Below are 15597 nucleotides of genomic sequence, written 5' to 3' on the forward strand. Positions count from 1 at the left end.
TGTACCTTGCCTGGAAACTAATTGGCAGCCAGTGGAGGGACTTCAAGACCGGTGTTATATGATCATTTCTAGAAGTCTCCGTGATCAATCTGGCTGCCATGTTTTGTACCAGCTGAAGTTTCCGAACTTGGCATGAGGGTAGCCCCATGTAGAGCGCATTACAGAAGTCCAATCAAGAGGTTACCAGTGCATGTACTATTGTTTCAAGGTCCCTCGGCTCAAGGAAGGGGCGCACTTGCCATATCAGCCGAAGCTGATAACAGGTGCTCCTGACTGTCGCATCCATATGCGCTGACAGCTGAAGCGACATCAAGGAGCATCCCCAGACTGCAGACAGAGTCCTTCAGGGGAAGTGTGACCCCATCCAGAACTGGCTGACACAACTCCATTCCCAATTTGGGGTTCCTATAGCGAGTGCTTCCGTCTTTCCTGGATTCAGCTTGAGTCTGTTTTCCCTCAACCAGTCCATTACCACCCCAAGACAGGCATTCAGAGGAGAGATGCCATCCTTAGTCACTGCATTAGACTGAGACATAGAGAAGTATATTTGGGTGTCATCAGCATACTGATAACACCCTGTCCCATGTTTCTGGATGATCTCGCCCAGCGGCTTCATGTAAATGTTAAATAGCATTGGGGACAGAATCACGCCTTGAGGGATGCCCGATTTGAGTTCCCTGTTGCCCAACAACTGTCCCCAAGCAACACTATCTAGAACCTAGCCAAGAGGTAAGACTGGAACCACTGCAATGCAGTGCCACCGATACCCAATTCTCTCAGGCATTCCAAAAGGATACCATGGTCAATGGTATAGAAAGCTGCTGAGAGGTCCAAGAGCACCAACAGGGTCACACTTCCCCTGTCGATGCCCAGACAGAGATCATCGACTAAGGTGACCATGGCTGTCTCCACTCCGTATCCTGCCCTGAACCCGGTTTGAAATGGATCCAGAAAATCAGTTTCTTCCAAGACAGCTTGTAGCTGATTAGTGACTGCCCTCTCAATCACCTTGCTCAAAAAAAGCAGTAACAATACTGGCCTATAATTATTTCTGTCCAGGGAGGGTTTTTTTTAGGAGTGATCTAACCACTGCCTCCTTAAGACAAGGGGGCAGGGTAACTTCCCTGAGAGATGCATTAATTATGTTTGCCAGCATCGGCTTGATCGTATCATCCCCCCTGGATGGCTAGCCAAGTTGGACAAGGGTCGAGAGGGCAAGTCATCTTTTTCATACTACTAAGGAGCTTGTCCACATCTTCAGTACTTACTGATTCAAAGTGATCCAGTCTAACAGTAATGGCGGAGGCGCTGGATGCCTCTGTAGTCACATCTGTCCCAAAGTTGGCATCCAGATCAGCTCCTATCCGAGCCTCAGAAGTAAATGTGGGTAAGGACTGAAAGTACCTTTATGCCTTCTAATTCCCACAGTAAGGAAGGGAACTGAGGTGGTGCCTTCACATCCCATTCATATCACCTCCGCAAGGGAAGAAGCCTTTGAATAATCAAATCACCCATGGGCATCATTAAGTGGTAGCGGGGCTGCAGCCCATACTGGGTGACACCTCAGAAGAGGGATGACTCCCCATTTGGCCCTCACCCTATGGGGTGAGAAGTCTGGCTTCGCTGCAGCAGTGGAAGAGTGCACCCAACCAGACTCTGCCACAGTGGTGGCTTCCTCTTGAGGAGAAAGCTGATGCCATGGCAAAGGAGAAGGGTGAGCATACCCCTTTGGCAGCTGCTACCCCTCACTGGTTGACATCAGAGGTGGGGACACCACTGAAGTTACCTGTCTCCTTTCTTTGTCAGAGAAAGCTCAGCATTTCAAAGCAGCACTAATAGCAATAATCTACAAAGTTTATGCTACAATGTCTTTCACTGAATTAGTCTCAAAGATACTATAGCCCTTTGCATAGTGATATTCCACATTAATGTAATGTAATAAAATTTATTCGGTCTTTGACCAGTATAAATATTCCACATTAACACAGCTATGTCTCTGAATTCTAATGGCAATATAATTATTTTGAAACTGGATGTGTGTCTTTCAACAACCACATATTTTATAGCTGAAATTACAAATCTAATGAACAAATTCTCTTTTTTTTAAAATTACAACCAAGGCTGTTAATGGTAAGATACAAAAAGTATCTAAAATAATCTACCTTGCCATAGAAAGATTCTGTTGACAGGGATGCCAGGTCCACTTGACCGTAGGCTGAGGAATGCCATAAACAATGCATGTTAGAATTTGCTCACTTTCCAGTTGATAGAGATTAGGGCCAGGAATTGATGAGACTTTTTCATAAATCTGAGGTTTCACTGTGGAGAAAAAAAAAGAAACAAATGCAATAGGAGTTCGAGCGATTTGCACCTTCTTGTCTCAAAAGATAACAAAGATCCTTCTTATTTATGGATACCTTTCTCAAAATAAAGTGACTCCAGCTAGGCTTGATCACTGGTTCTGTGCACAGTTACTTAGAAGTAAGTCTCAGAAAGTTCAAAATATACATCAGGAAAACATATATAGGATTTCAACTTCTCTGTAATTTCATTTACAGACAACTCACCGTTTATTCTGAGTGTGATTGTAAAGTTTTTATGCAAATTCCATGGCCAGGTGTTCAGCAATATAGTGTAGTTTCCTGCATCTTCTTCAGAAACATGTTTTATGATGAGTGAATAGCCTTTAATTTTATACCGAGCACACATTTCAGCAGCAGGTAACCCATCCTTCAACCTGTTAAAAGACAACCAGAATTCACAATTGTTTACAGTCTCACTATTCATCCTACTTCTGTGATATCAACTGTCAAGTAAAGGCATTCCACATCTGAACAGCAGACATTGTGTTTCAGTGCTAAAATATATATAACAAACTGACTGTTCGTTCACTGAACATTGACTGTGTTAAAGAACTATCACACAAGGACCTATCTGTGTTATGGGAAATCTATATCTGCGAGTGTCTACATTCTCCCTGCAAAATTAGTGATATGTCATTGTTGCATTCTGTGCTTCTCAGTGACAACTGAGGCTTGCATTTCTGTGGGGTGGTTATTCCAATCCAAGTTTTAGTCCATACTTTTAAAAAAATTGTACATGTGACATGATAGCCATGTTTAAATATTTGAAGGGATGCCATATTTAGGTTGAGCAAACTTGTTTTCTGCTGCTCCAGAGACTAGGACACAGAGGAATGTATTCAATTACAGGAAAAGAGATTTCACCTAAATGTTAGGAAGATGGTAAGAGCTGTTCAGCAGAGGAATATGCTGCCTTGGAGAGTAGAGGTGTCTCCTTCTTTGGAGGTTTCTAGACAGAGGCTGGATGGCCATCTGTTGGGAGTTCCTGCATGGCAAAGAGTTGGACTGGATGGCTCTTGTGGTCTCTTCCAACTCTATGGCCTGTTACAGACTGCCAGAATAAAGCTGCTTCGGGTCTCTTTGGAGGTATGCTATTTATATGATGCATGGGTCCTAAGAGTCCGGAGGTCTCGCCAAAGCCACACTAAGCCATTCCTAAGCACTGGAGTGCAGCTTTGGTGCAGCTTCCGGATTATTAGGATGCATGCATCATTTAAACAGCATACCTCCAAAGAGACCCGAAGCAGCTTTATTTTGGCAGTCTGTAACAGGCCTATGATTCTATCCAAGGTGCATACCTTAGTCTGGTGACAGCATTCAGGACCTTGGATAGCTCCCTTAGGGTTACTGATAAGTCTAAATCCAGAGCATGCCCCACTAACATGAACACTTCCAGCTGCCAATGGTATCTCCTTGATACCTAAATAGCGCCTAATAATTTTCTGCTAGGTGGACCTACAGTGACTTTAAAGAGAACAGACTTATTTGAAGATCTATGTGCAGTTCAGGTCTACCTGAAAGGTAGAAAACTATTAAAGGAGAATGACTTTTGAAATTTCCAATAGCAATTAAGGCCTGATGGCAGAATGAGTAGGTCACAGGCTTTTCCCCTGATGAAGATGTGTACTGAAATTATATCATATATTAAAATATATGGTTTAAATTACAGTCATTGTTTTTAAATTGGTTTGTTTGTGTGTTTGCATGTGTTAGCATATGTATGTTTCCTGTAAATCTGTTGGTCCTATTTGTTGGAAATGCAATCAATTGTAATTGGAGCAGTGGCAAGGAAGTGGTATATGTGGCAGTTAATGTGGTGGGAAGGGGAGGGAGGGATGTGGATTGGTTGAAGATACTTGTCCCCTGGAATGTGGGTCATTAAAAAAAATACTCCAAGGTAAAGGTGTGCAGTGGAATTATGGGAAGTACAGTCATAAATATCTAGAGGGCACCAGGCTGGGGGCAATTGACTAATGTTTTCCAGAAGCAGATCTTTTCTTTGAGGTATGTGAGTTTTCAGACCAGCCTAATACCCTAAAGGCACCAGGTCCTGCCTGATCTTGGAGGCTAAACAGAGTTAGCTCTGGTTAGTATTTGAATGAGAGATCACCAAATAATATAAAGTACTATAGGCTACATTTCAGAGGAAAGAACTGGCAAACCCACCTTTGAGTAATCCTTGCCTTAAAAAACCCTATGAAATAAATGGGATCACCATAAGTTGATAAGCAGTTTAAGCTGAGACAGACAGACACATGCACACACTAGTATTCATGAGTTTATTGTGTGTACACTGCTTAGCTGGGCTGTAATCTACAGCATGTGTGAAGTTGTCTAACCCATAGCATGAAAATAGGTATGAGTTTATACAGTATGTATTTGCCTGTGTACATATACTTGGGAGCTGGGAACAATCACTTTGCTCTGCCATATACAAGGGCTGATGTTCTCTTAGTGATATATGCACATGTAAGTCCAACTTATATTTGAATAAATTTTGTTGTTGTTGCAGATGTGGGTATTCTCCACCTCCCTCTTCAACATCCAAAGCTCACCCAGGACTCATTATTTTGCTGCAGTAGCCTCCCCCACCCCATGACCTTTCTGATGTAGAGAATGTACCAGATCAGAGGAGCACTTGACTGTTTTCCCAGCTGGATGCAGATCAGTAATGTTATCTCTCAAGATCTCTGGAGGACCCCAGTGGATCTCAGCTGAAGATGTCTGCAGTTTGCATCTGGGAATGGGAACACAGCCAGAAACTTATCTGATCCACTGTGCCACTCTTCACCAGCAATGTGATAGCCATGGATCAGCATGTATTGCAGCAAAACAGTAAGTGCTGATGACAGTGACTGGAAGCATCCAGAACCTATAAGGCACACTTGACAGTGCAGGATCTCAGTCAATGAGAGGAACTTATCTTGCTGCTTTATATGTTACAAGACAAATGGCAAAGCTTATCATGTAAGATGTGATATAACTACTAATCTCTTTTGTGTGAAGAGATGCTAAAAAGATCAAATATAAAAATCCAAACATTTAATGGTCAAGTAAAATGAGATGGCTTGCAATTCAATATGTACTATTGTGTAATTTTAGTACTGTATAATCTTTTTTTTTTTTACTTTTATATCTCCTTGTTGATGGTTAGATTGTATGCTGTAGGCAGGCCTTTATCTGTTTTTTGATTGTTTTATTTTGTAAAGTGCTGTGTAAAGCCTACAGCCCTGTATAAAATAAACATAATAATAATAACAGCAATAACAATAGCTCATAATTTGATATAGACTTTAAAAGGTTCTGTTTGTAGTGTTCTTGATTAATGTGGCTCATATGTCAACTACAGATGGCAGACCTTTTTGTATTGTGACATCCATGATTATGGAAATCCTTTCTTCCAGAAATCTGTCTCTCCACTATATTGTCATTTAGGCACCAATTTAAAACATATTTATTTCTGGAAACGTTATAGGTGCTTCCACTGGTGATTGTTGTTGATATTGTTGTGTGCCTTCATGTCATTCCCTAAGGCAAACCTATCATGGAATTTTCTTGGTAAGATTTGTTCAGAGGAGATTTGCCATTACATTCTCCTGAATTATATTTGTTTTATTTTATAATTATTTATCTCTGTGTTTATTACTTATTCTGTCATTATTTATTACTCATCCCAAATTTTGGTTTTAATAGTGTTTATAGTTTTGATTGTGCTTTGATGTAAATTGTCAACTGCATTGGTCTATTTATTGGGGGGCCTATTTATATAAATAATATCAAAGCCAGTTAAGATTGATAGTTTAAGTAAACAGTAGCTAATGTCATTTTAGTTTTCCCTATCCCTCCATGTTTAATTTTTTTCTCCATTTAGAATTTCAGTGTAGCAGAAAGTTTGAAAGCAAAGGTTGAGAGCATAAATTACATCCAAGACAAATATGGTGAACTAACACTGTAGGGGTATTGTAGCAAATTGTTCTCCTAATCAGCTCTTGCAGAAAACTAACGAATTCACTCATAGCCTCTGCCATTTACCAATTATTTAAACAAAAACAGGGAGAAAAACAAGATCAAAACTGATAACATTGTCCCATAGGAAAGTGATACAAAAAGTTCCTTGCAAGATTTCTTGATGCAGTGTACTGGAGCCAAGCAAATCTTAGCTACTAGAAGTTGTATAAAACAAGTTATAGAAAGAAACAATGGGTCACCCAAAAGATAAACATGCAGTTTCTTAGGACCAAACTAGACGTGACATTAAACATGTCTTGATCTAACTATCCCTCCCTACTCCCCAGTGAAACAGTAGCAATGTGGGGAAGCTCCTGTCCCACCTGGGAATGTAATATGTAATATGTTTCCACTGGTATTTTGCCTTGAAGGAGGCCACTGCAGGAAATGGCACCTGTGGCTATTTTTGTTGCCGTTGCTGTGTTTCCCTTCTAGTTATTTCTAATTTATGGCAATCCTAAGGCAAACATATCTTGGGGTTTTCTTGGCAAGATTTGTTCAGAAGAGGGTTGCTACTGCCTTCTACTACTGCCTACCACCTGCCCAAGGTCCCTCAATGGGTAGATTCAAACCCTCATTTCCAGAGTCCTAGCCTAAAACTCAAACACCTCAAAAATTACATGTTGGAGAATGGCTCTACCCTCAAGTCAGAGGTCATTCTCTACAATGCAGCACATACCCCTTAAAAAATGTCCAGCTTCTATTGTGAATAAACAACAGCCTTGCAATTAAACTCCCTATGGCAGGTGGCAGGATTTGAATCTTTGGGTTGCTTTCCATGTTACATTATAAATACTTTTGCAGTGCTCCAGTTATATAGGAAGGCTCTTAACGAAATCTTACAACTTTCCCACAGTTCTCATTAAAATAGGATTAGGCAGATTTGAGAATGATCAGGTTGCAAGTGACTGCTACTAGCCATAATGACTATAAACTACCTCCAGGATCAGAGGCAGGATACCTATTAATTACAGATGCTGGGAAACAATATTCAGAGAAGCATGATTTTCACAATGATTGTCTACTGTGCCAAAAAGGATATTAAATCAGAAGGATTCAACAGGGTCCTCCTTATATACTCCTTTTGAAATTCACAAGGTCCATTCTGGATTCTCTCCAAGTTTGACAAAAAACAGCCCTCTTCAGCCTTGTAAAAAGAACTGGGCTCTCTCTGACTGCCCTGAAATAAATCTAAGCATTTTTCTGGAGTGCAAAATCCCTATACAGTATTAATGCACAGACCTCCCTTAGGAAAAAGACACAGACACTGCTTCAACAGCCTCTTGGAAATGTCCACTTTCTCCTTGGACATCTTCCAGCAGCACTCCACTTTACACCTTAAGAGTAGGATTTTAAAAGTAGGAATGAGATGTCTAACTGTAACATGGAAGTAAGAGTTCCAGAGATTCATAATGCATCTCTAGACCCTAATCTTACATGTGCATCTTTCTGCCATATTGCTGAGTAAACTCATTACACCTGGAATCTTTACTCTGTGAGACAAAATTGCACTGAAATAAAGACAACCATTTTGTATATTCTGCAAGTGTTACACATATATTATGTAAGTTGTTTCTAAATACATCTCAGAATATTCAACTTTTTTTTTTTGGAAGACCAAATATTTAACCCAGAATACATAGCTTATGTTTCCAAGTCAGTGGCTTCCTTCTGTATACAGAAATAACTATAATCGTACCATACAACCTCTGGTGTGGGAAATGCCTTCACTTTCATAGAAAGTCGATAGGACCTCTTGCCAGATAGAACTTCCAGAACATTTTTTCTTCGAGGTTTCAAAGTGATGAATGCTTTATCTTAAAAAAAGGAAGGAAGGAAGAAAGGATGGATATGTTTAAGAAAGTGGCTCTGGACAAAGATAAAATCATAAAATATGCATCAGACATATACATAAAAGACACCTGACCCAACTCCCATCATCTTCAGACAGCAGGTTCAGCCTAGGGCAGAAACCTTTTGCTCTTACACAATCATAATCATGCTATCCTGAATAATCATGCTATCTATCAAAACCACAAGTGCTGGTAATGGCATCTTTGCTGAGAAAAGGAAGCCAACTATGCTTCATCATTACTTTCATCAGAGCACACTGTAAAATCAAGGCTTTTTGGGAAAGCTGTTGGTGAGTGAAGAAAATTGACTGCAGTTTATGATTATTAGGGCAAAACCACTTGTGATATTAAACTATGGAAATGTGAGCAGTTTTCATTTCACGTTGACTTTGTTTTCCTTTGTCCTATCTTCTACTTTTTTTGTTTTTGTTTTTTATTATTTTACTGATTTGGGGGAGATGATAGCTAACTATCATTATTTTTTACACACACACACCAAATTTATTACTAATGTATATAACTTTCTTGTTGTGTGCCTTCAAGTCATTTCAACTTATGGTGACTCTAAGGTGAACCTATAATGGTATTTTCTTGGCAAGTTTCTTCAGAGGGGGTTTGCCATTGCTATCCTCTGAGGCTGAGAGAGTGTTATTTGCCCAAGATCACCCAGTGGGTTTCCATGGCTGAGCCAGGATTCAAACCCTGCTCTCCAGAGTTATGGGCCAATGCTCAAACCACTACACCACACTATCATGGTAATTATCCCAATAACCCATATATTAAAGTTCTTTCTACTATGGCCCTTCCTCCTCTCTCATTCCCACCCTAGGGAACAAAGCTATCATTTATTTTTAAACAAATGATCTGTTTTAATTTTGCAATAGTTTAATTCCATTTTACTTGTCACCTTTGCAATTTTTTAATTGTAAGTTTTTAGACTGTAAGACGCTTTTGGTCCCAATTTTAGGAGAAAAGCAGGGTACAAATTAATGTAATAAATGAATTAATAAATAAATAATATTCCACTTATTTAAAAAAACACCACTTAATCTTGGAAACTAAAAAAAGAAAATGTTACAAGTTTCACAAGTTGGTCTGAGGGCTGCCTTAAAGCAAGGATGCAAACTGCATGGTACCCTAGGTGGCCAAATATCCCCAATTTTATTCTATCCTCCTCCATTACCAAAATTATAGTGCTGGCAGAATAAAAACTTGAGACAACTCCTGTACCATTGATGGTTGTGTAAAAGAGAGGATTTCAGCAGGTGTTGCTCATCACACAATGAGGTAACAAGCAATGCCTGCTGAAATTCCTTCTTCAACACAGACATTAATGGTATAGCAGCTGTCTCTAATTTTCAATGAGTTAATCCTAATTGTAGGGGGACAGTTCTTAATCCCTCCTAAAATAGAGCCCCTAAGTCTGAGGGGTGTGTGTGTGTGCTCCTGGCCATTTCACTGTGGTTCAAGGCATTTTCATGCTCACCAGTATGTCATCTTAGGCCAAACAAATTCTATTTCTATTCTGCCATCTAGGATCTGGTCTCAAAGAGTTTGCCCTCTGTGTGCCAGAGTATCTTTTAGGAGACATTTTATAAGCCAGCCTTGGAGAACCTGCCCTCGAACTGCAGAAGACTAGAATGTCTTAGGAGACATTCTAGGATCTGGTTTTACCAACCTGCTGTTTGGAAAATAGTCCCATCTGGAGATGTGAAAGATAAGTCTCTGCAGGAGGCCTCTATATGCCTCATAATGGGCAGTAGTACACTCTAGATTCTGGCAAAACAATATTATTAGAGCAAAATAAAAAGAATCTGACACTGCCTCCAAAATCTGTGAGTAGGCCTCAATAATGGCCCTGATGGCTGCATATATTCTGTGGCCTGCACTTTTCACATACATGCTTTGAAGCTCCTCTCCTGTAGCCTAGTTAAGAGTCAAACCAAGTGGCTAGAAATCTTTGCAACAGCTATGACACTTTTCCAAATGTGGTGGCAAATAGTCAAGGGAGGGAGAAGGTGTGATGATGAAAAACAAGATTCAGATATTCTGTACGTACAAAGCATTTCTTACCATAAATATGAACAGTTGTGTTTACTGATTTCAGAGATGGACCACTCTTCACATTGCAAGTGTATTGTCCTTTATCAATATTATGGACTTTATCAATAACAAGAAGACTGTAGAATAGATTGGGTTTGTCTTTCCTTGGTACAATGGTTCTAGTAATGGTGCCTCTTTTGCTTGCCTGTATGAGAGAAAAATGTTTACCCCAAAATAAATTAGCACAGACAAGGTCCAGGTGGAATTTATGTCTTGACAATGTCTTGCTCATTATTGGTAGAAATAAAAGATATAGCTATGTTAGTCTGTAGAATCAGTACATAGAGAGGTCTTGTAGCACCTTTGAGACTCACTGAAAGAAAGAAGTTAGCAGCTTGAGCGTTTGTAGACTTAAGTCTAGGAAAGCTCATGCTGCCAACTTCTTTCTTTCAGTGAGTCTCAAAGGTGCTACAAGATCTCTCTACATACTTGCCCTTTATTAGAAGTCCAATATACAGCAAGAGATTTACAAAGGAAAACAGAAACTGCTTTACTCTAAGGGTTGTCAGGTCAGGAGAATCTTGGATCCCAAGAGTCCAGGGCCAAAACCTGAGACTTAGGAAATGTTGCTCATGATATACTAGGACTAGACCTTGATGATATCATTACACATGATAAAAGTGGAGAGAATCTAGTATAAATTACCAGGGCCCAGATGTCCAGAAAGATCAACTAGGTTGCTCGTATTTTAGTCTTTGAGGAACAGCAGTCCCAGTTCCCATCTTTTTTTGATCCAGCATGCTTGGGAAAAGAGGATGGCAGCTGTGCTCACAATAAACCAACCTCCAAGCATTTTAATATGCTGACAAATGTTCTCAAAGTGAATACCAAATGCTGCAGGGGTCCATCTGTCTAGTGCAGGCTCTTCCTCCTTTCAGCTCTGTATGCGTATGTGACTGAAACAAGTACTAGCTAAGGTAGATCTATATAAGACCCAGTTCAAACCTTGTGAAGTTCTGGGCTCACATGAGATCCTTAATCTTGTGTGATCCTGAAACTCTAGCAAGACATCCTCCCCTAGCAAAACAGAAAGTGCTGCTCCACATTGTTCCTTCAAAAATCTCACAACCCTAAGTTAGGGTGAAGGGACAATATTTTTCAGCAAGGCCAAAACCCCCTCCCAGAAATCACAATCACAGTTGCTCAGAGCATGTCATTTAAATCAAAACAGAAACTTCAGCAAATGAGAAATATCTTTCTTTGCGATAGAAAGCAAGTTTTCCAAGCTCTGCATCAAAAAGAAAAGGAGGGGAAAACTTTTCTTGGTTTTGTTTTTAACTTTCCCCAGAATTATTTAAACAATATTTGGGAGTTGTAGTTCAGTCAAAGTAATATTTACAAATTAAAGGAAATTTTTTCAAACTATCATTGTGATCAGTGGTTTCCATTAACCAGTGTCACTCATGTTGCTGTTTTGAATTAAAACTTCCAGAATTCATTATCTAGTTTTGGATTTTCTATTATGCAGTGTATACAGTATAAATAAAAGTCACATGACTACTGACAAGGTAAAGTGTACATTTTTGGTGTTAAGTCACATTATTTAGGGTGACAAAAGATTGCAGACAGGTTGCATTTCTATCTCATTTTTACCATTATCTCTGTGTTTGTTCATTTATTTGTTTATGCATTCATATTAATATACATGGTACTTTACAATGAATGAGGTGATACATTTCATCTCCAAAAGGCCTGCCGTCTAAAAACAGACACAAGGGAGACAAGAGATGAAAGAAAAGATAATGGAAATGACAGTAAACATTAAAAGATAATGGAAATGACAGAGCTTGGAAAAGCTGTATTTTTAACTGTACTGGCAATGCTGACTGAACAAGCTGTGGTCTAAAAAAGTAGTATCATAGAATTACTTTGGTAAGGAATGTGATATTCTTGCAGTTATATGTTCTTAGGGTTTTAGGGGATTGGGAGCAGTGCCAAAGTAATGCCATCACCATTAATAAAATTTAGCTTAGTTTTAAAAAACAGAACCCATAACAGATATTTATAAGTAATAATCTTTCTGCAGATACTCCAGATTTGGTGAGGTAAAAAAGTTTTCAGGTTCATGCTTGCAGCTGTTATACGGTAACTCTTGGGCTCAAACAGACAGGCCAAAATAATGCTGCTTCAGGTCACTTTCGATGTATGTTGTTTAAATATAAAGGATACCTGAAGGACCGCCTCTCCCCGTATATTCCGTCCCGCACCCTCAGAACATCTGGGCAGCAATTACTGAAGGTGCCTGGGGCCAGGCTCACCTCCACCACGAGGAGGACATTCTCCATCGCCGCCCCGGCCCTTTGGAATGCGCTGCCCGCTGAGCTCCGCTCGGCTACCTCCCTGGCCCAATTCAAAAAGGATCTAAAGACCTTTTTATTCCAGCAAGCATTCCCCGTTTAAATTCCTATGGGCCTCCCTCCTCTCCTGTGGCAAAGAGGATGGGCTAATGGGGCTTTTAGTCTGTTTAATTTTTTGTATAATATGTATGTGATTTTGATTTTATTGTCGTGTATTGTATTGTTTTTATCTATTGCTGTAAGCCGCCCTGATCTTGGGAAGGAGCGGGATACAAATAAAAAGTTTATTTATTTATTTATTTATTTATTTATTAAATGACACATGCATCTTAAGAGGCCAGAAGCCAGAAGCTGCGCCAAAGCTGCACTCTAGTCCTTAGGACTAGAGTGTGGCTTTGGCGTAGCTTCTGGCCTCTTTGCATCATTTAAACAGCATACCTCCAAAGTGACCCGACACAGCTTTATTTTAGCCTGTCTGTTCAGGCTCCTCATTACGTTAAACAAATAGACTGCAGTGCCTCCTCTAACACTGAGGTGGGAGCCTGTCCGCAACTTCATGAAAAACTGTCTAAGAGTCAAACGATTCTTAGCTAACATTGGGTAATAAGAACCAGGACATGAGAAGTTTCCCTGGCTGATTTTCCTTTTTTATCATTATGAAACCTGCACCCAAAGGCGTTGTGTAAAAACTTGCTCATTCAATGAAGCAACACTTGGGGTTGTGGGAGGCATTCAAGAGATAAGAATCACTGCAATAGGATGTAAAAGATATGAATGTCATCAGCTTTAAATTCTTATTAGACATTCTTCTTCTTAGTTACTAGTTTTCTAGATAGAGCAAGATCACCCACCTCACCAGGATAACTCCATGTGATTTGCACCCTTGTGTTCCAAGCTGCAGTGATAGTGCAGTTAAGGACAAGTTTGTGTCCTTTTAATAACTTGACCGATCTTGAGGCATTTAGCTGGACACTAAGGATTTCATTGACTGAAAACATATCAAGAAAGAAAAATGAATCAGATGAGCTATCAGTTTGGCTGAGTAACTGAAATGAAGGATAGGGGGAATAAAAAAGATACTTACCCTGCCTGAATGTAATATAATTAGTGCTATAGTCATGTCCATTAATATTTGTTTCACAGGCAAGAAGACCTATGAACCTGTATGTTGCATTTGGTATTATAAATCCTTTGGTGCTATTCCAGATTATTGTCTTCCCATCAGGAATAACGCTTTCTCTTTGATTCTGAAAAGGAAAACCACAGATTAATTCTGTCTCTAGTTAGAGATTTCTTCTCCTACTTCCTGTACTAAAATAATTTGAAAAAAAGAAAACCATCCAGTGCTAATCAACATGCATTACTGAGCACATGTACTTTTTATTACCTTTTTATCCAACCTTGCCACTTTTTAAAAATGGAGACTAATAAAGATTACTAAGAACAAGCTGAATAATAAAACCATTGCAATAATAAACACCTAAACAATTTAGAAATACATACATACACACACACAGTAGTAGCATTCTATTTTTTTACAGAATTCAAAAGGTTTCTAGCAACCTCATTGTGTTGTAACAAGAAAATCTTAGTTTAAACATAGCCTATTTCAGGTTTTCCCCAAATGTCCTTATTCACAATGACACAGTAACCACCCATTGGACTTCCCCCATTCATTTCCCATATTACTGGCTTCCTGTTGACCAATCTGGTTTAATCAGAAGGTTAAGTAATGAATGGTTCTTCTTTCATCAACAGACACATCACATCACATAACAATGTTTTTGCTTTTCAGTGTGTAGGGGAAGTGTTTTCTAATGTGGATGGCAGCTCATTCCAGGCAAGAGATAAACTCCCTTTTATGGGGAGTTTGTAATAAAATCATATTTTTGATATAAAAATGCAAACTAACTTTCCAAAGAATAAATCCACTCTATCTATGTGTTGGACTGTGACTCTGGAGACTGTTGGTAGTGGTGTGTGCCTTCAAGACATTTCCAACTTAGGAAGACTCTAAGGCAAACCTATCATAGAGTTTACATGGCAAGTTTCTTCACAGGGGGCTTGCCCTTGCCATCCTCTGAGGCTGAGAGAGGGTGGTCATGGCCTCCCAATAGGTTTCATGGCCAAGCAGGGATGCAAACCCTGGTCTCAAGAGTTACAGTCCAACACTCAAACCACTATGCCACATTGGCCCATTCAGCCATAAAAACCTAGTTGGGGACCTTAGGCAAATCACACACTCTCAGCCTCAGAAAAACCCATGATAGGTTTGCCTTAGGATTGCCATAATTTGGAAAAAATCTGAAGGCACACAACAACAAGTCCATGTATATAGCAGCATATATAAGTGCCTGACTTGTGAGATAACAGCACAGACCCAGATTCACTTAGGTCTGACCTGACATCCCAAACTCCATCGGCTTTTCTGTGAATTATACCAGCACTTTCAGATCTTTCTCCAATGCCCTCCCAGCAAACTCACAATGATATTATACACAAAATATTAATATGATAAAAGGTTAATATTTAGTATATTTCAATCAGGAGTGCCCAAAGCTATGAGTTTAAAGTTTACTTTTGGTCCTTTTCATTGGAAATTCGAACTAATTGTTCCCATTTATACACACTGAAAGCTGATCACTAGTATTCACAGTAAAAGGAAGGTTTTCCTTGTATTCATGATATTGACATTGATGAATGTGGATCAACTCCATACCACCACCCTCCTTGTTATGTCCAGCAGGGGCGACTGGTAAATCTGCCAGTGTGGAGGCATAAAATCCATTCAGGATTTTACTACTACTCCTCTTATAGTAAGTTAAGCAGCAGTTCTTTCATTACTAGACCCTAGGTCAGCAGAGCGCCTATTCAACAGTTTCAGGAGAAGCAGCAGAAAAATTCTGACAGCATCTATTTCCCCTATAATGGTGGATCCAGTGGGTGCACCAGTGTTCAACATGATTTGATGGA

General features: G+C 39.6%; 1 protein-coding gene across 3 annotated transcripts in view; it reads right to left on the minus strand.

Annotated features, from left to right (window-relative positions):
* Window positions 1–15597, minus strand: part of FLT1 (fms related receptor tyrosine kinase 1) — a 202424-nt gene that overhangs the window by 148154 nt on the left and 38673 nt on the right. For all 3 annotated transcript variants that reach the window (XM_042457573.1, XM_042457574.1, XM_042457575.1), the window contains exons 5-10: window positions 13709–13871; window positions 13476–13612; window positions 10298–10472; window positions 8071–8188; window positions 2568–2737; window positions 2163–2319 (exon numbers count right to left, since the gene is read on the minus strand). In XM_042457573.1, the coding sequence (XP_042313507.1) occupies window positions 2163–2319; window positions 2568–2737; window positions 8071–8188; window positions 10298–10472; window positions 13476–13612; window positions 13709–13871 (920 nt within the window). The remainder of the gene's footprint in view (window positions 1–2162; window positions 2320–2567; window positions 2738–8070; window positions 8189–10297; window positions 10473–13475; window positions 13613–13708; window positions 13872–15597) is intronic.

The sequence above is a fragment of the Sceloporus undulatus genome, chromosome 3 (genome assembly GCF_019175285.1).
Source record: "Sceloporus undulatus isolate JIND9_A2432 ecotype Alabama chromosome 3, SceUnd_v1.1, whole genome shotgun sequence".
Classification (NCBI taxonomy): domain Eukaryota; kingdom Metazoa; phylum Chordata; class Lepidosauria; order Squamata; family Phrynosomatidae; genus Sceloporus; species Sceloporus undulatus.